Raw genomic sequence first — 20,226 nt, 5'->3', positions numbered from 1 at the left:
AGCAAGGAACGGGGAGGTGGGAGGTGGGAGGGTAGGAAGAGGGAGGTAAGCAAGGAACAGGGAGGTGGGAAGTGGAGTTGGAGAGGTGGCAGGCCCTGTCTGCCTGCCAGACCTCTCAGGTCAGGTAAAAGAGTTTGCACTTTTGCCTAGCAGCAATACAATTCTTGGCCTACCTGCTAGCTTGCAGAGCATGCATAACCCACACTGTAATCCCAAGGCCATTCAGGGAAATTCAGAGCTCTGGTTGGTTCCCAGGCTTCCTGCACTCTCCGGGAACCAACTTGCCGCTGCGGGCAGATCATAACGTTCCACTGCAACACTGTAGTTGGTCGGGTAGGGAGCTGGTGCTGAAAACTGGAATCACACCTTTCCTTTTGCAGAGGGACCATGCGTGTACATTGGAACAAGCATGACAGCTTTTTTTTTTTTTTTTTTAATTGAAAGGATGATGAGTAGTTTTCTGCAACTGACTCCTGGATCATGGTTATATTTGATATGGAAGTTGTGATCCTGACACTTCCAATAATAACAGCAACTTCAAGCCTCAGGTGACTCTTAGCTTTTAAAAAAGAAACATGCTTGATTGGCAAACCCTATCAATTATGTGTTTTTCCAGATGCTGGATGCTCCTTTTAAGAAATTCTAATAAGAGAAAGAAGGGTTTCAATCAAAACACATTTTTATTGTCTTTTACATTTACCTGTGTTATTATCTTCACTGGTGCTCACATTTCGTCTTGTGTGTTTGAATTACTGTCTAGTGTCTTTTCTTTCAGTCTGAAGGACTCCTATTAGTAGTTCCTGCGGGAAGGTTGTGCTAGCAACAAATGCGCATGGTTTTTCTTTATGTTGATATGTCTCAATTTCTCTTTCAATTTCGAAGGATTGATTGCTTTGTTGTCTGCCAAATTCTTATTTGACAGCCTTCCCTCCAAGTATTTTGATAAAATATCAAAAGCATATTTTGATATTGTGTGGGGTTTTTCTAATGACTTTGTGAATTTAAAAAAATGCATTAAGTCTTCTAGGCTGGTGTGGCTATTGAAGACCATATGTCATCCAACTGCCTTTTGGCCTCCGTGAGGTTTTTAATGAGAAATCAGCTGTTCATCGTATTGGGGAATCCTTATTTGTGATGAGTCCTGAGTATTTCCTCCCATTCCTGCCCGCTAAAAGTTTACAGTTGTATGTTCCACATTAAACCTACGATTTATTTTCAAGTAATTTTTGCATAAGGTGTAAGGTTTAGGCCCATGTTCAGCTTTTTTCCGTGATGGATCCAGCAATATTTGTTGAAAAGTTTGTCCTCTTGCATTGAATTATTGTACTGAAATAAAGTTTGTAACTAGCCACACCAGCCTAGAAGACTTTTAGTGAATTTTTGTCTAGTCATAAAGCAATTTAAGAAAATCTCCCCCATTCAATATTTTATTTTGGGATTTAGAGATTTTTCTAAGAATCATGATCTTGTTCTTCCCCATTTTTACATTTAATAAGCAATCTTTCATGTGGTTATAGAGAGTTAGAAACATGTGGTGGAATGGGAATGCCTAGTCTATAAGTCTCAAACACTTTATAAAAAGAGAGGAGAGACTTTAAAAAAAAAAAAAGAAAATAGGCCGGGCGCAGTGGCTCAAGCCTGTAATCCCAGCACTTTGGGAGGCCGAGGCGGGTGGATCATGAGGTCAAGAGATCGAGACCATCCTGGTCAACATGGTGAAACCCCGTCTCTACCAAAAATACAAAAAATTAGCTGGGCATGGTGGTGCATGCCTGTAATCCCAGCTACTCAGGAGGCTGAGGCAGGAGAATTGCCTGAACCCAGGAGGCGGAGGTTGCGGTGAGCCGAGATCGCGCCATTGCACTCCAGCCTGGGTAACATGAGTGAGACTCCGTCTCAAAAAAAAAAAAAAAAAAAAAAAAGAAAAGAAAAGAAAAGGTAAAGGAAGGAAAGGGAAGAAAAAGAAAAGAAATGGAAATGTAAGAAAAAGAGGGAGGGCCTGGAGTTCAGCTTTGAAATCATTACTTTTTACCTGATTACCTTGGACTTCTTTCCCGTCTGTAAATGGAAACGATAGTCCCTTCTTCACAGACTCCTTGTGATAAGTGACAGTTCGCAGGCCAAGCTTCCTGAGGGGGTCCTGCTGTGGCTCCCTTCCTGCCCCAGGGAGACGTGGCAGAGCAAGCCTCTTTCTCTTAGAACCTGTCTCTCTTCTTGAGGCTGGAGGAGGCTGGTGGCAGACGTGTCTGCAGGGAGCTGGGCAGCTGGGGAGGAGAGCTTGGATTAGTGTGTCAATGGGGTTGGGGATGCCCCTACGTGCTCTTCATCTCGCGCCTGACACTGTACACCCTCCCTGCTTGAGCTCCGGCTGTAGAGAAAGATCAGTGAGGGTGTAAATGGATTAGGAAAAGCCCGGCTGGCTTCTTCCTGTGCCACCCAGCACCTGGGTCTCTAGAGATTAGTGGGTGGCAGCTTTGTCAGGGAGATAGACATTTAAACATCAGCTTTGGTCTAAAGGCCCTACTTCCCAGAAGAGACAGAAGAGAAGACTAGCTATCTTCAGCCTCCCCCAGTTTCTCTGAGGCTGCCCCTTTCTGAAACATGGGGCTCATACTTCTGCTAGTAAGTCTCGCTTGCACTTCAGGCGGGTGCTGGAGAAAGGGCTGGTACTGGCACCAGATCCAACTCTGCATGTGGCAGCCACAGGTGAAAGATGTGAATCATGTATTGCAGGCAAAAATGGTTAGCTAACTTCCCCAGACAGAGAAGGAGAGGAGGCCACACACTACCCAGGCATACGTTACGCCCTGCAACAGCTCGTGCCCAACTGGCAGGTGCTATTCTCATGCTTCTTTCAGTCATTCATTTATTTATTCATTTAACCTTTCATTTGGGAGTCCGTTTGTTTACTCATTCACTGAGAACTGACCAGCCAGCCTGGCCAGTCCCCTAATTACAATGTCTTTAACATCTCTGTGTGCTTGGCCCTGTGCCTGACCCCAGGTACCCAGGTGATGAAAACACAGTGCTGGTGCACCATGAGTGGCCGGACCGTGCCTGGCTGGGCCAGAGTGTTGAGTACGGGGCCAGACATGTTCCTGAACATTGCGGGGTCCCTGTCACATGTATCTTTTTCGTAGGCATGAGCCTGTCCTCTGTGACGCTGGCCAGCGCCCTGCAGGTCAGGGGTGAAGCTCTGTCTGAGGAGGAAATCTGGTCCCTCCTGTCCCTGGCTGCTGAGCAGCTCCTGGAAGACCTCCGCAATGGTAAGAGAGTGTGTTTGGGTGGTCAAGTCACGGGGAGTTGTATGTGAAGCTTCCCACACAAACATAGTTCTGGCTGCTGCTGCTGCTGCTGCTTTAAAAAAATTGTTTTTCTCATCAACCTCTGAGAGCACAGAACAAGGTTACTGCTTCTTGATCTGTGATTAGTCTGAGGTATTAGAACGTGTAGACAAACAGAACCCACCCATGGAGCTGCACTGGGAGGGCAGGCCTGTCTCTTGGACCCATGTCACGTGGCAGAGTTGAAAGAAAGGCTTTGCTTCCGCCTTGGTGTTGCAGCATTTCCAGGCATGCAAAGCCAGGAGGTAGGAAGAGAGCGACTGGGGTTCTATGGGCGTCTAACAGCACATGGGCTGTCTCTGGGCATAGCCAGAGATGAGAGGCAGGGGTCGGTCAGGACACCCCTATACTCTGTTCACCAGATGTACACTAGTTCGCCAGGTACTAGTCTGTGCCTCATCAGAAGGCAGACCTAGCCAGGCACGGTGGCTCACGCCTGTGATCCCAACACTTGGGAGGCTGAGGTGGGCAGATCACCTGAGGTCAGGAGTTTGAGACCAGCCTGGCCAACATGGTGAAACCCTGTCTCTACTAAAAATATAAATAATAATAATAATAATAATAATAATAAATAAATTGCCAGGCGTGCTGGCGCCCACCTGTAATCTCAGCTACTTGGGAGGCTGAGACAGGAGAATTGCTTGAACCTGGGAGACAGAGGTTGCAGTGAGCCAAGATTTTGCCACTGCCCTCCAGCCTGAGCAACAGAGCAAGACTTCATCTCAAGAAACAAAACAAAATGAAGAAAAGAAGGCAGACCTACCCTGTGGTCTAAACAGGGGAGGCTAATAGAAAGAATTATTAAATTGTGTTTGAATAGTAACTAAGGAATAGGAAAATGCTGATGGGTTGTGGTGGTTCATGCCTATAATCCCAGCAATTTGAGAGCCAAGGCAGGTGGATTGCCTGAGATCAGGAGTTCAAGACCAGTCTGGCCAGCATGGTGAAACCCTGTCTCTACTAAAAATGCAAAAAAAAAAAAAAAAATTAGCCAGATGTGCCTATAATCCCAGCTATTTGGGAGGCTGAGGCAGGAGAATTGCTTGAACCTGGGAGGCATAGGTTGCAGTGAGCAGAGATTGTGCCATTGCATTCCAGTCTGAGCGACAAGAGTGCAAAACTCAGTCTCAAGAAAAAAGAAAGAAAAAGAAAAAGAAAAAGAAAAAGCTACTGGGTCTCCTAGGGCTGAGGGCAGGTGTCCAATGAGGGATGAACTTTGAAGGGAAGCCCCCTTCCCAGTTTGGGGTTTGGAGCTGTGCTTGCAGTCCATCATGATGGTAGAATTTGCTGGTGTGCTCAGCCAGAGGTGATCTGCAGTCATGGCTCAGGCAATAGCTGCTGCTGGCCAGGCAGTGAGCAAGCAGAGCTGCTGGGGGTTGGGGGGAGCCTTTGGAGTGTAGGTGGGCTCAGGCAAGTCACCTTTCTGAGGGCAGGAGGCCTGCTAGGGTGTTGTGTAGACTTGAGAAGGTGGTCACATATCTAGTTCAGGCCTTGAGGTGGCCAAGGGACCTTATATCCTGAGCGTGTGTTCTGTGCAGAGCACTACCTCCAGATGGTCTCCCACTTGTGCTAAACTCCAGAAACTGTGAGTTAAGGCCTCCTGCAGTGTCTCTCCAGCGCCCTCTACTGAGAAAGCTGCACACTGTGCTCTCAGTACAGGAGAGACCTAAGGGAGAGGTCTCCAAGGATGACTATGCAGCTCCTAGGTGTTAAGCTCCAGAAAAAACGCTGAGTGCCCACACTCAGGTGTCAACTCAGAGGTCACACATGCTTGAGGGTTGCAGTGCATGCAGCAGAGGCTCCTGGCGTGAAAGATCACACATGTTCCGTGAAGGTGACGGGTCCCAGCGTGGGCTGATGGAGGAGGCTGTCATCTGCGCCTCCAGCGTCATCTTCTCCCTCTTCCCTACCCTGGAGGTTCTGATGCACAGCTACAAGGCTCCCAGAAGACCAGCTGCCTTGGGTCCTGGTCTGGCTCTAGAAATTCCAGGTGGGCCTGACCTCTCTTTATCTTTTACCTTGAGACTCTTGGGCCATGGGTGAATTTGGATGCAGGTGCTAACTTCCTGCCATGGCCACAGCCACCTTTTATAATACATGTTCCCATGCATCAGGGTTGAATTTATTCTGTTCCATATCTCCTCCGGTTCTTGCCCACATTCAGGCCCAGAGATGGGTACTACCAGGCACCTGCTGGGCACAGTCCCACTCTGGCCACCCCCAGAAGGAAGCTTTGTCTCTATAGCCCCATCATTGGCTTGGTTTCAGATTCATTGGACTATGTGATCTGCCCCTGGTCAGCCCTGCTTTCTGCAGCTGGAAGCCTTTCTTTCCAAGGCCGTGTTTCTCACATAGAGGCTGCTCCTTTCAAGGCCCCTGAACTGCTACAGGGAAAGAGCGCGGATGAGCAGTCTGATGCGTCTCAGGTAAGCTGTCCATCTCCTCTGCAGCTCCTGAGTCCCGTGCCTGTCCCGACAGCATCCTCAGCTCCCAGCTCAGCCTTGCAGAGCTTGATTGTCAACACCAAAGCAAAGTGGGTTTAAGCATTTTATTCCCAGGCTTTCTTGTCAGCAACTTACTAGCTCATGGACAAGGGCAAGTCCACTTCTCTGAGCCCCAATTTCTACATTGGTAAAGTGGGGTTAATGTGGCTCAACCCCACATTATATTGGCTATTTTCAATATTTAAAAAGAAGTGTTGAAAAGCTGTGGTTAAGCGGTCTGGCAGATTGGTACCATTGGCAGTAGGCAGCAAGACAGCTCAAAGTGACCCAACACGTCCTCAAGTAGGAATTATCCTCAGGCACAAGAAAAGATGGATTTAGCTGCAGCAGTGCTGATTGTCATGTTGCTGACATTAGTGATAAATTGGAAACAAGCTAAATAGTCAGTGAGAGAGGACATGAGACAAAACAGCATTAAAATGAGGCATAGAAGCTTATTTAATGACTTGAAAAGAAATTCAATATATGCATACATAATATTGTCCAAGTTTGGTTAGAGAGAATGAAAGAGAGAGAGAGGAAGTTCTAAAAATACATACACCAAAGTGTCTGCAGTGATTATTTCTGGATGGCAACATCAGCGGAGATTTTTGGTTTTCCTGCAATGGACCTGTTTTGCTTATGAATAGCAAAAGTTTCCGGTAAACATCATTTTTAATTTCAAAGAGAATTTTAATTCTCTTGAAGGAGAGAATGGTGCAAGGCAGACAGACAACACCGGATGGGGCATGGTGGGTGTTTACTCAGTGAGTTCTGTTTCTTCCTCCTCGCCCTTTCATGGGAAAAGTGCAGATGTGAAAATCCTGTCTCCTACAGGAGGCATCCTGGAATGGGGGCTGCTTTCCCTCCAGGCTCTGAAAGGCAGAGAATGGGGCCTTGGTGGCTTCCAGATTTGGTTTGTCTGGGTCCACATGTCTCTAAGTCAGATTGCAACAGTGAAAGCATGAGAGTTCCAGGCACAGTGGCCCCAGCTCTGGCACCCCCTCCCCTCTGGCATTCTGGAAGTCACTCTGGCATCCAAGCCTACATACCTTCTTACACGGCCAGGACCCCAGGGGTGAATCACTGATTCCTGGACTGAATACAGACTTGGGTGCCTCTCAGATCTGTTTGGGTCTCTTGGCTCCACCTACACCAAGTTGCCTCTTATACCCTGGACTCAGCTAAGATGTCATATCCTGAGCCCTGGGATTGGATTTTCTGCATGACTACGAATGCCAATGCAACCTGAGAATGCAGGGGAGCTAGCTTCTTATGGAGGAAACTTAGCCAGTGGTAAACAAAAGTCTGGAGGGAACTAGAGAATACATTTCCCTCCTCTTTCTCTTGTGGATGACTGTGATGTGTAAGCCTTGCAAGCCTTCTAGAGAAGTCCTGAGTGCTAGGAAGCCCTGTCTGCTGCCCTTCCTGCTGTACTCTGTTGCTTGTTGTAAGGAGCTGACCAGCATTTTGACCCTGCATATCACATTGGTCCCTGCCTCCCTTCCCCTTTTCTCTTCACTCTCATTGCCCTGGGCTTGCAGCTCCTTAATGAAGGGTCTGCACTAAACCCTTGCCTCAGGCTCCGCTTTCAGATGTACCTGTGTTAATACAGATTTGAGCGCTCCTGGGGCCCTTCCCTAATCATCCCAGCACTCGCTGGTGAGGAACAGGCATCACCCTCCTGATTGCAGGTTGGTCTCCACTGAGTTCCTTGTGAAGGCCTAGTCACTCCTCTGCCCAGAGCATCTTTGAGCTAGAAAATAATGTGTTTCTCCCTCCTGCATACTTTTCTCCAGGCAGAGGCACGAGGACTCCAATAGTTTCAGGGCTAATAGGCTGAGTTAAGAACTGGGTAAGTGTATTGCTGAGTCCTGGCCAGGAAGATGAGAGGGAGTGTGAGCTGGAAGAGATTCAAGGTGAGACTGATTGAGCTCTGAACTAACCAAACCGCTTCTTTTGCTGTTAGTTTAGCACTCTGGGCATATGAAGCATGGCATGTGGAGTGGGCCTTAAGGGGCCAGAGCTGCTAGCCTTAAGCCCTGTTTATTAGGCTGGGAGGCAGAGTCGCTAGGTTACTTGATCTCTTCCAGATCTCTAACACTCAGTTCTGTCCATCACTGTTCTTTTCTGTTCATCACAGGCTCCTGTCTTCATCCAACTTGGCATAGGTCCATGGCAGGATCAGTTGGGCAACTAGGAGAATGCTCCCTGGACAGGCTATGCTCAGAGTCCTCCCCGAGTCCTGGGCCTTGTTCTGGTGCTGGGAGGATGTACCCAGACCCCTCTGCCTGGACCAATATCCTGCCCTAACCAGCGCACTGACATATTTCCCCAACTACTTGGCATCTTAGCCCCAGGCACAGGTCAGGTGGAAGGTGTGGGCAGGTCTCTAACTACAAGTCATCTGTGCTGCCAGAACCCCATCCCATGCTCATGGCAGGCGTCACCAGTCAAACACGGCCTTCTTTCCCACTGAGCCAGGAGTTGCTTTCAAAATCCTTCTCAACAACCCTTTACTGGCAGTGTCCACCAATGGGCTGATTTCACAATTTTGAAAGAAGCCTTTTGTCATGTGGCCAAGGCCTTGCCCTAAGACACTTTTAGCCAGAGCCCTTGGAATCCATGTGAACTTCCAGGTGTGGGTAGTGCCTCTGGCAGGGCTCAGGGCAGGAGCTCTGTCTACACTTCAGTCCCTGCAGCTCCACAGGTTTTTATAGTCTATTGTGCTGACCATGTGGGAAGACCAGCCTTGCAGGTGGCAGTCACTGCAATTGGTTCTGTGAGCTTGTTGGGTTAATGGGAAAGAAATGGCCATCTGCTAAGCCCTGCTCTTCAAGTCCTTTCTCCGGAAATGGGGATGCAGCTTGTGAGCTTTTTTGCATCGTTATCTGTGCACGTTCATCTGAGGGGTGGGAGCTGGTTTCAGGATACAATTTCAAGGGAAGATGAGAGCTAATGAATTGGCACAGGTGACATTGAACACATCTTGACTTTGATATATGAACAACCAAAACCAAAAACTAAAACCACTTGTATTAAATCCAGTGGGCGGCTCAAATAACTATGTGTTTTTACATGCCATGTTTCATTACCTCATTGTTTCCTTTTAAAGTTCCAAAAATGATTTCCTGAAAAGACAGACCTTATGGGAAATGTGCCTTGTCAGTTACAATAGAAGCCCCACAATAAAAGCCAACTGACATTGATTGAGGACTGGCATAATCCAGAAGTCATGAAGCCAAGCGGGGACAATTACAATGCCTGCACCACAGGACTGCGGTGGGAGTAAATAAGTTTATACGGGTGAAAGACATAGAAAAGGCTTGGCACGCTGTAAGTGTTCTATGTCCAATGATAGCAATAACAGTAGCAATAATAGTTAATACTACCATCTTCAGGTGCTTTTGACTTAATCTTTATTAGAATTCAGGCAGAATCCTCATTTTTAAGATGAAGAAACTGAGGGTCAGAGATGTCAGACAATGCTCTTCCCATGACACCATTTTGCTTTTTGACAAGATATGGTGCTTTTTAATCAGGCTGAACCATCATGTGTCATGGAAACAGAAGGCCTAAAATACAGTGGTGAGGACCAAAGATATAGTTATTAGCTACTTAACAAGAGGTCTAGGGATTGGTCAGCTGCTGATTTATGTCATCAAGGATCCAGACTGTGTATTTCCATTCTACCTTCCCCAGTGTCTGGCTTTCTGTCCTGTGCCTACTGCTTCATTGTCACAGAATGGCTGCGAAGACTTCATGTATCAATCACATCAATATTCAAGGCAGGAACAAAGGGGAAAGGGTGGGGCCTGTCACATGTGTCCTTTTGTCAGTAAAGCAAAAGCCTTAACAGAAGCCCCCTAACAGATTTCTCTTACGCCTTTCACCAAAACTGAGTGTCATGGTTTCTGCTAGAAAGCAAAGTTCTGGCTTTCTAGCCTCTGGAGTAGGAGGTGACAAGGGTTAAGGGAGTTGCAGATGGTGCTGGACTAGCCAGACAACAGTGTCTGCTCATGCAGAAACTGGATGTATTTTCCTTGCGAAATAGCGGAGGAAAATTGGAATAGCGGAGGTGATTGGAATCTAATCATGTTCTCTTCTTTTGGGCAGATGCACGTCTATTCTTTAGGAATGACCCTCTACTGGTCGGCGGGGTTTCATGTTCCGCCAAATCAGGTTTGTAAACAAGATACTCCAAGTCTTGCCAGGCTATGTCTTTGGGTTTATTTAGTGGTTTTCTTCTGACCAAGGACCATGTTTACTGAGGGCACATATTGCCACTCTCTCCTCCTAGGTCCTAAGCAGGCTTTGCAAACTCATTACACGACTCCTCACTGCTAGTGCAGAAACAACCTCAGAATCCTACTCAACATAGCACTCCGGGCAGCCACAATTTGAGATTGGCAAGCAAAATTGGCCATCTCTGCTCAGAGGAAGTATTAATAGCAAGCTAGAGAGTTTTATAGGCACTGAAGATACAGATTTACATGTATTTTAAAAAGGCTTTAAAACAGCCCTTCCCAAAGTGAGATGCTTCTCTGAAAAAGGCTTCTGTGCTCAACAGATTTGGGTAAACGCTCTCTACAATATCTCCCTTTCAAAGATTTTTAGTCATTTATTAAAGACTACAAGAAGGCTTAGAAACTTTTAAACTTTATCTTGGCGAGGCATGGTGGCTCACACCTGTAGTCCCAGCACTTTGGAAGGCTAAGGCGGGCAGATCACTTGAGCTCATGAGTTAGAGACCAGCCTGGACAACACGGCAAAACAAAATACAAAAGTTAGCTGGGTGTGGTGGTACATGTCTGTAGTCCCCGCTACTCGGGAGGCTGAGGTACGAGAATCACTTAAACCCTGGGGATTGGGAGGGGAAGGTTGCAGTGAGCAGAGATGGCAGCACTGCACTCCAGCCTGGGTAACAGAGCAAAATTCTGTCTCAAAAAAGAAATACATAAATATATCCTAACATTTTATACAATTTTCAACTATAGAATATAAGTTTTTGTGTACATTTCCATTTGACACCGTAACAATTCCTTAGAGACTGGTGTCATAACAACACATGCTGGAGAGCTCTTCCCAGCTGACCTGGCCAGACTGGCTCCCTCCCTCCTCCTCCCTTGCTTCCTGCCTTTCTTTCTACTCACCCCTACCTGCTCCAATTCAACATCCAGGTGCTTCCTGGGTGGTCTTTCTAAAACAGAGACTAGCTCATGACACCCCTAGCATGCAATCTTTTGTAGCACCTCACTCCCCATGGGGTTACCTTCTGGCTTCTCAGTGAGACATACTTGGAGCCTAGGATGGGGTCTCTGCTCCCGTCTAGTTCCCCTTTGGCACTCTGCCACAATCAGGTCTGGCTTCCTGGGTGTGTGTCCTGTGTAATAGCACAGGGTCCTGCATTTAGTTTAATGCTCTGCTCTCACTGTCTTGGAATGTTTAATAATTTTGAACAAGGGACCCCACACTGCCATTTTTCCCCGGGTGCCTGTCCTGCTCATAACCCCTTTCCATTCAGACACATGCCAGCTCATCTGCACCTTTGTGTCTTCGCACACTGCTCCCTCCACCAGCACGTCACCCCCCACTTTTCTCCTGGTTAACTCCAGTCTGGGCTAAGCCCCTTCCTCTACATTAGTGCCAAGGTCTGTGCTTCCCAAGGTCAAAGCCCTTGTCATCCTGTATGGTCTTTGTCTCTTTTAGTGACCGTCTCTCTCATCACACTGTTTTTTTCCTGAAAGCAGGGACTGTATCTGGTGTGGCTGTGCAGCACCAGGCACAGAAGAGGCCTCTGATTTGCTGTGAAGGCAGGACAGCCGCTTGTCTGTACAGAGCTAGGTGCTCACAGCTGCTGCTCCCTGGCAAGAAGCGGTAGTGCAGCCTTTATCTGGAAAGTGATTTGCAGTGTGGGTTGAGCTGGAGGAAAAGTCTGACTTTGAATCTGAATTTGAGACCTTTCTCATATGAATTGTGGTCATTTAAATGCAGGGGGGAAATGCCCATCTTTCCTAAAAGTACAAAAATTAGCCAAGCCTGGTGGCGGGCACCTGGAATCCCAGCTACTTGGGAGGCTGAGGCAGGGAATTGCTTGAACCCTGTAGGTGGAGGTTGCAGTGAGCTGAGATTGTGCCACTGCACTCCAGCTTAGGTGACAGAGCGAGACTCCATCTCAAAAAAAAAAAAACATGCTTCTGTTTTCTTTTGCTCTGTGGGTACACGTGACATAAAGTTCAAGCAACAACAATTGAGCACTTGTGCTCACTGCTGGCCGTACCGAAGTGAACAGGAATAGGCCACAGTCCGTATGTTCCTAGAGCTCACATTCCAGGGGGAAGGCCCAGTTGAGACCCCCGGAGTAACTGGATACAATGACAAGCTGTGCAGGTGAACTTGAGTGAAAGGCTGACCTCTGGTTTGATTTGGGGTGCTTGGCACAGGTGGAAATCCATCTTGTCAAAGCGTCTATTTTTCATGAGCATTCCAAGCACATGCTTGGGCAGAAGGGTGTTCTGGATTAGAAAGCCGCAGACGACACACAACTGATGCAGGGATGATTGCTCTGCACTTGGCGGCCTCAGTGACGGATCTTGTGTCTGTCCTTAAACTCTCCAAAAGGAGCAGGCATCCGCTCTGGTGCTTGTGGGAACAGCTGTTTCCATGTCCCCAAGGCCCGCCTGATAGGTGCTGGCCTCGCAGCGACAGCTCTGGCTGCGCTCCCTTCTCACCTCACCTGTCTGCTTCCAGCCCCTGCAGCTCCGCGAGCCCCTGCACTCCATCCTGCTGACCATGTGCGAAGACCAGCCTCACAGGCGGTGCACGTTGCAATCGGTTCTGGAAGCTTGTCAGGTTCATGAGAAAGAAGTGTCTGTCTACCCGGCCCCTGCTGGTCTCCACATCAGAAGGCTGGTTGGCTTGGTTCTGGGCACCATTTCTGAGGTGGGTAGAGAACTGTGCTTTTCAACCAGTAGCTGCTGGTCATGTATGGCTATTAAAATTTAAATTAGCTAAATTATAATTAACTAACATAAAATAAAACATTAAATTCATTCATCACATCTGTCACATTTCAAGTCCTCAGTTGCCACTTGTAGCGAGTGATGACCCTATGGACAGAGTGAATCTAGAACATTCTTGTCATTGCAGTTCTATTAGGCAGTGCTGGCAAAGACCTTTGGGCAAGCCTCAGTTTCTCACATAGCAAAGACACTTGAGATCTTTGCAAGTGCCTCTTTACATAAAGCAATCATGTTGAGAACCCATGATTCAGTTCTCTTATCAAAATTCAACTCTAGGTTCTATACAGAAGCCTTCCCTGACCTTGTTTGTGTGGTTCCTGGCTGCCCTCCCCCCTGCTGTTTTGTACCTGTGGGGTGGGGGTCCTTTGTTGTGCTTGTCACGCTGTGCTGCTTGCTGCCCTGTACTCTCCCCAGTGCGCAGCAGGGGGCCTGATGCATAGCAGCCATTTGACTTAGGTTGGATTCTGTCCAAGCTAACCCAGAGACAAGGATTCTTGAGCAAGTTATTTATTGGGGAAATGCTCCTCGGAGAGGGGAGTGATGGTAGCACAGCTGACAAGCGGCAGGATATATTCTCAGCTGGAGACGGCCCCAGCCTGGCCCCCTGGAGAGCTCTAGTACAGGAATGGCACCATGGAGTTGGTCCCTTACGAGACCAGGGCAGAGCTGGGATAGGGTGGGTAAGCGTGGTGCCTATGGCACAAAATGCAAGGAAGTTTGTTTTTGGAAGGAAACAGACAATAGAGACTAGTTGGGTGGTTGCATTTGTCCAGGGACAAGTTGGAGGGCTAAGACCAGGATTAATGAGGGGCCATGTGGAGGGAGACAAGGGGACAGCTGGGTGGGACAGCGGCAACAGTCAACCAGAGAAGCCCTCTTCCATCAGAGAAGGCCTCCTTCTTGGATCCCTTCTCTCTTGGCATGGGAGAATGCGGCTCCTATGAATGGGGCCAGAAGACTTGGTGGAAGAAGTGGGCTATATTTATCTGAAAGATATTAAAGTCTACCATCCACTGGTGTGTCATTGTCCTGGGATAGACGCTGTGTTGACCTGCAGCATTTCCATCAGGGACCCTCAAAGGAGATGTCAGTCACTTATTCCACATTCACTGAGGCACTGGGATAGGTGTGTGACCATGGTGCATAAAGCACACAGGGATATCGGGGGAGACAGACAAGCAGCACACTCATGGAACATGGTGTAACAGAGCCAGGTGTGAGTGCAGTGATACGGAAAGGTGATCACAGGGCAGAAGCGGAGACACTTAGAAGTAGAGAGGACGCAGCTCTGGGTCTTATGAGCACAGAGGAGCTTCTGGGGAGACCCTAGCCACAGAGGGAATGGATGAGCAAGAGCACAGATGTGCGTGAGTGCGCAGGTCTGGAGTGGGGAGGTGAAGGGCCTTCCGGGTGCATGTGGGGGTGGGTACAGAGCACATTCTGGGTGCCAGAGAACATGTCATTAGGTGCTCACCATGTAGGGCAGACAATTCCACACTGATGCAGTCTGACAGCCAGTTTGTATGTGTCTGTAAAATGCCCCCTCCTTATCTTGGGATGTGGATGTATGATGCACTGGACCCCCAGGTGGAGAAAAGAGTTGTGGAGGAAAGCTCCTGTGTGCAGCAGAACAGAAGCTACCTGCTCAGGAAGAGGCTGCATGGGACAAGCAGTGACAGCCCAGCGGCACAGGCCCCGGAGTGTCTGCATCCTTGCAGAGGTGGGTATGTACCCTGAGCAGTCCCTGCATGGGCCGCTAGTACCCATTCTATTGTTTCCTGCCCTGCGTGGGCCACACATCCACATTGTGATGGCAGAGAAAGCCCATGTAAGCACTCTTTCAGGAAGCCCCTGGAGAGAAGGGGCTGAGCCTAGGACCCAACCGTGCTCCCGGGAAAGGCTCATTTGGGGACACGACTTAACACAGTTATTTATATCAAATGAAAACTTTAAAAATTACTTCTAACTGCAAGCTGAGAAAATCCAAATTAAAACAAACAACAAGAAAAGAAAAACTTGATTTTTTTTTTCAGTTATTATTTTGGGTGTGTAAAAAAAGAGTGGTTTTGGAATAATCTTCAAATCTTCTATTGTCTACTTTTCAACTAAATCTGAGCTTTTTTAAAAAAAGTTAATGATATTGTTTGTTGTCTCTAAAACAAGGTGCAGTTTTCCATTAAGCTTTATTGTCTTTCCTTGTAACCCCTGTAACTGTCATTTCTGGTTTCTACGTGAGGAAACAGATTCAGAGAGGTTTAGTAATCTCACCAAGGTCACACCGCTAATAAGTCATGATGCCATTCAGGCTCTGGGATGCCCGATTAAAGAAAGCTGTGATCTTGGCTTCTGCCCCTTGCCCTCTACCATGCTGTTTGGTTAGTTTCAGAAGGAAGCACCGAGGCCCAGCACTCTCCAGAGCCCCATTGGAGCACCTCACACAGTCACTGCAGCCTCCTCGTTAACCGGTAAGCAGCAGGCCCTGCAGGGTGCTGTGAACTTGATGTGAGACATGGGTGTGGGGGCTACTGTACCCCGTTTCTTCACTGATGATTAACGAGAAGCCTCTTGCTCCTCCAGAAAATGCCAGCCCTATTTCATTAGCAGAACGAGAAGCCACATTTAAGCATATCTGAAGCCACGATGATGAGGGGCCTGGTGGTGGCTGTGCTGTCCTGGTGTCCCGCCTCCTCTAGGAGCCATACTCAGGCTGAGTGGCCTGGTGGAGCAGCAACATGCCTCAATACTGTTGCCATTGTCCTTCCCATACCATGCTGCATAACAAGCAACCACAAAACGTGGTGGCCAAAAGCAACAATTGTATATTTAGCTTATGATTCTCTGAGTTGGTAACTTAGCCTGTGCTCAGCTGGAAGGTCTTCTAAACTCTGCGGAAAGCCTTCCTGCATCTGTGACTATCTGCAGCTCAGCTAGACAGCTTCTCCTGGGGGGTGGATGGCCATTGTCTGGGGAGCTCTGGCTCTCCTCCACCAGCGGGTCAGCCTGGGATTGTTCTCATGACAATAGCAGAACTGAGGGAGGGAGAGAGAGAGAGAGAGAGACAGAGAGAGAGAGAGAATGAGAGAGAGAGCGGGCGAGGAGAGCAAGGTTCATAAAGCCTCCAGAACTGGACTTCCACCATTTCCGCATCATTCTGTTGGCCAAATCAAGGCTAAAGGCCAGCCCCATTTCGAGCAGTAGGAAATAGACTCCATCTGTTGATGGCAGGAGGATGCAAATTCGGGTTGCAAAGGGTACAGATCAAGGAGAAGAATTGTGGAAATGTTTGCAATTGTCTAACTTAGGATGCTTGAATCAGATCAAGGCCTGGATGGGCTCATAGCTTCCTGGACCTGTTCATTTTGAAGTTTGGGTGATTTCTTTATTCACACATTGACTTGTTGAGGGCTGTAACAGTGTCTTGTCATAGTTGATGTCAGACCCACAGCTGGAACCCTGATTGGATATTGCATAGTTTATCTTGCAATATTTTTTCCTGCCATTTAACACTTTATTTTCCCAATGAAGACAATTTTTACACCCCAATTCCATAAACAATATATTTTATTGTCAAAATATTTCGAACAATATGTTAAATTCTAAAGAAGCCAGAATCCCAGACCTGCTGGGTGGTTGCTCTAGACCCGGGGCCCTGGCACCACCAACAGAGAGGCAGAGCCATGGCGTAGAGAAATTGACTGTGTCTTACACCTCCGACCCCACCACGCCCAGTGGCGGTGCAGCCTGACTTCTCCAGGCCTCAGCTTCCCCCACCCTAACTCCCCCATAGGTGGGGGGAGAAGGTGACATGCATCAGTGGATGCACCCTGCCAAACTGAGCCCCTGTGTGGGTGGCCTTCATGCAGTGGAAGCCCTTCACCCCTTCTCAACCCCTGCCCAGCACTCTTCCAGGGGCAGAACCCCAGCATCAACAGGAGGGCCGGCGGCTCAGCTCTGGATCTGTGTACTCGGCAGTAGACAGCTCATGGCCAACAACTCCTTCTCAAAGGGGTTTTCTGCAAAGAAGGAGGAAGGTGAGCAAAAGAAGACTGAAGGGTACTCCTCAAGGAGGCTTGAGCAGGGAACTGTGGGTGGCTGGCACAGAGGCTGAAAATGGGCAGGATCTTCTGGGGGGCAACTTCCCTGGGCTGAGGTTTATAGGATTGGACTAATATAAACCTGAAATTTGCAACTTAGGACATAGGCATTCACTGAGTGGCCTCACTGGGGCAGGATCTGTGGGGGACACTGTGTGGGATGTAGGGTTGAAGATGTTGTGTCCCACCACACGGGAAATTTGCAGCCACTGGTGCGCAGGGCAGTGGCAGAGCGTGCTACGTGATTCGAGAGCTGACAGACAGAGTGTGTTTGGAAGGGACCTCCTGCACAGGTGAAAGGCAGGAGCACAGAATTGGGGCTGCAGGGAGGGCTTCTTTAGGGAGGAGAGAGCTGCCCGTCCAGCTGGGTAACCCTAAGAGGGCAACAGGGTTGGGGGAGCGACCCAGCCCATACTGCTCTCCTAGGCCCCTCTCTGGCCTCCATGAACTTGGTGGAGAGCATGATGAGGGCTTCCGAGAAGACTTGTTCAATTCCTTTGGCCTTTCTTTCTGATCGTTCACCAAAGATACTTCTATTGGGAACTGTTTCAGGACACAAGTCACCTCTGGGCTAGAATTTTGGCCCTTGGGACAAGAGTCCTGCTAGGTACTCTTGGGGGCACTGTAGAAGCCCCACCCAACCCTATCACTTGCTGGTTATATCACTCAGGTGAGCTTCTCAATCTTTTTGTTTTTTTTTTTTTTAACAGGTGAGGAGCCTCAATTTCCTCACCTGTAAAATAGGTTGAGAATATGCACCCCGCAGGGTGGTAACTAGATCTAGCTAATGATGGGTATTGTAGTATTTCCTGGGTCAAGTGTAATACATATATAGTGAGAACAAGAGCTGCCCACTAAGCTATTGATTCAACATCTAGAGCTAGAAAAACATTTCGGCTTATCTAAATCTAAAAGTATTTTTATTTTAAAAACATTTTTATTGCATATATATATATACAATATGCTTTATACTTTTGCTATATACAAAAGCTGTAATGCTGTGTGAATTATGAGACTCACAATTCAACCCGAATACCCCCGTACCCAATTTAAGAGCCAGAAAGTTGCTGATACCTTATACCTACCTGTAAGACTTCTGTTCCAAGATGCGCAGTGCAGCTGGGTCCTCAGCCCAGGTCAGCCCCATCTCAGCTGAAACATGTTTCCTGCTGGCTCTGGGGAATGTGTGCTGCTTGGGGCTGAAGAGGTGCATCATGGGGGAAGCCCAGACCCAAATCCTGTAACCTGTCCTCTTCTTTACCATATGTGACTGAGGGTTGTCCTCCAGTTTTCCAGGCCGGAGTTTGTCCTGCTGGCTGGAGAGGCCCCCGTGACCCTACATCTGCCGGGATCAGTTGTGGTAACTCCTGGGCTAGACTGGGTGGGGATGGAGGGTGGAGAGGGAAGTGGACAGGTGCAGGAGGCCACCTGTGTCTGAATGGGGTCTCACATGGGGACATTCCAGTGGCATTCAGTTCCTCCCAGACCCCTGCCAGAACCACCACTGCCTTTTGCTGCTGCAGTTTGTCCTTCGGCCTGTTAAAGGGTCCCCCTGTGGCTTCCAACTGAGTCCCCCTGGCCCTCCCAGCCTCAGCTAGGGAATGCTGTGAAACATCTACCATCTAAAATACTGCTGGGCGCTATTCTAGGCCCCCATTTGTGCCACGTATACAACAAAGTCCTTTTCATGTGGAGGTGACATTCTAGAAGGACAGACACATAAATATAAAAGAATGCCAGGTAGTGATCCATGCAAAAAAAAAAAAAAATGAAGAAGGGAAGAGGATGGAGCTGGAGCGTGGCAGGTGGTAGGAGGGAGAGTGTGCTCTTTTAGATGGAAAAGCGGCTCCGGGAAGGCATCTTATGAACAGAGATGGGTTTAAGAGAAGGAGTGAGCCATCTGGGCTTTTCAGGAAGGGCAAATGCTGCATAGCTCCCTTCCCTGCCCCAGAGCCTGAGCATATCCCCTGAAGAGCCCTATGCATGGCTGGTCTCACCCTGAGCTCCCCAGGATGTATCTATCCGTATTGAGGCCCATATTTCTGTTGTGTAGGGCCCAGCTAGGGCCAGAGGCTTCTTAGTCAGTGTTGAGTATTTGCATGTGAGCCTTGCCCATCTCTCCGACCCCCAGGGCCAGAAGTGCATACATTGTCAGCTGGCTCTCTGGGCCTCCTGGAGGCAGGGCTGGAGTGGGGCATGGCTAAATGGCTCTCTCCTCCCAGGTTCCTGCATCGCCCACCGCGTGTCCTTCCTGCACAGAAGAGCACCAGTGAGCCCATCTCTGGCTCATTCCAGCGAAATCCCATTGAATCCCAGCTTCCATGCACACCCCTGTCAAGGGCACTTCTGTTGTGCACTGACATCATTTCCTCTATACCCAAGTCCTGAAAATGTCTAAGCAAACTGGTCAGTGTGAGTGGGATGCCTGCCTGACCGGGGCCTCCAATTCCTATGCAGTGATCAACTGCATCAATTCATGCAGCAAATGCTGACTGGCACCCACTGTGTGCCTGGTCCACCCGCACTGGCACAAAAAGCGTGAAGTGGGATGATGATTTTTACACCCCAAGTATGCAAGATTGAGTTACCCAAAGCATGAAAATGTTGAAAGTAAGGAGGCTGGTGTGTGAGAGATTGGGGGTGTCAGGGTGGCTCACTCTGGGGGTCTACAACCTCCTGAGGACATTTCCTATACCGGGCTTGCAGGTCAGAGGGCCATGGCCCCCTCAGGCCAGTCCCACCTCTGCCCATCCCCTTCAAGCCACCTGCCCTCAGCTGAGGGGAAGAAGGGACAATTCACCCAGGGACCCCTTCCTGACATCCCTGTGGTCACATGGCTTAGGTGACTGTGGACTCCTCTACCCACCCAGGTGGACAGGCCAGACCTGCTGTGATGAGGGCCAGCTTACCCTGCTCTGCAGGAAGTACCAAGATGCCAGGCGATGGGAACAGTGCTGTTGTCCCAGTTCTGTCTGGGGTGGGCATCTTGACCTGCACACCAGGTCTAGGAGCCTATTTGTAATCCTCAGAGTGGCTCTTGAACCCTGGCCTCTAGGAAGATGTCAGAAGGTGTGAGGGTGACCGAGGGCTCCCCTAGTAAAAGACTTTTTGGACCTCTGTCCCTTACCTGGGAAAGGGAAGGATCCATGTCCGGGGATTCCTGTGTCACTCTGTTTGTCTGGCTTGGGCCGGAGCATTTGCCCTTGTTTTAGCCCCTCCCATCCTGTCCCCAGGGCCCTCCGTCAGTGTAGCTCCCTATCTCTCCCTCCTAGTGGAGTTCTTT

General features: G+C 48.7%; 1 protein-coding gene across 7 annotated transcripts in view; it reads left to right on the top strand.

Moving 5' to 3' along the window:
- The window catches only part of FRMPD2 (FERM and PDZ domain containing 2), a 125,614-nt gene that overhangs the window by 21,111 nt on the left and 84,277 nt on the right, over positions 1-20,226 (top strand). For all 7 annotated transcript variants that reach the window (XM_032266888.1, XM_032266887.1, XM_032266891.1 and 4 more), the window contains exons 2-9: positions 3,141-3,266; positions 5,613-5,770; positions 9,944-10,009; positions 12,578-12,769; positions 14,437-14,569; positions 15,230-15,314; positions 16,748-16,880; positions 18,232-18,303. In XM_032266888.1, the coding sequence (XP_032122779.1) occupies positions 3,141-3,266; positions 5,613-5,770; positions 9,944-10,009; positions 12,578-12,769; positions 14,437-14,569; positions 15,230-15,314; positions 16,748-16,880; positions 18,232-18,303 (965 nt within the window). The remainder of the gene's footprint in view (positions 1-3,140; positions 3,267-5,612; positions 5,771-9,943; positions 10,010-12,577; positions 12,770-14,436; positions 14,570-15,229; positions 15,315-16,747; positions 16,881-18,231; positions 18,304-20,226) is intronic.

The sequence above is a fragment of the Sapajus apella genome, unplaced genomic scaffold, assembly GCF_009761245.1.
Source record: "Sapajus apella isolate SASKATOON/1434 unplaced genomic scaffold, GSC_monkey_1.0 scaffold161, whole genome shotgun sequence".
In the NCBI taxonomy this organism is placed as follows: domain Eukaryota; kingdom Metazoa; phylum Chordata; class Mammalia; order Primates; family Cebidae; genus Sapajus; species Sapajus apella.
Note: the sequence above shows the minus strand (reverse complement) of the source record. Positions and strands in the feature narration are given on the sequence as shown.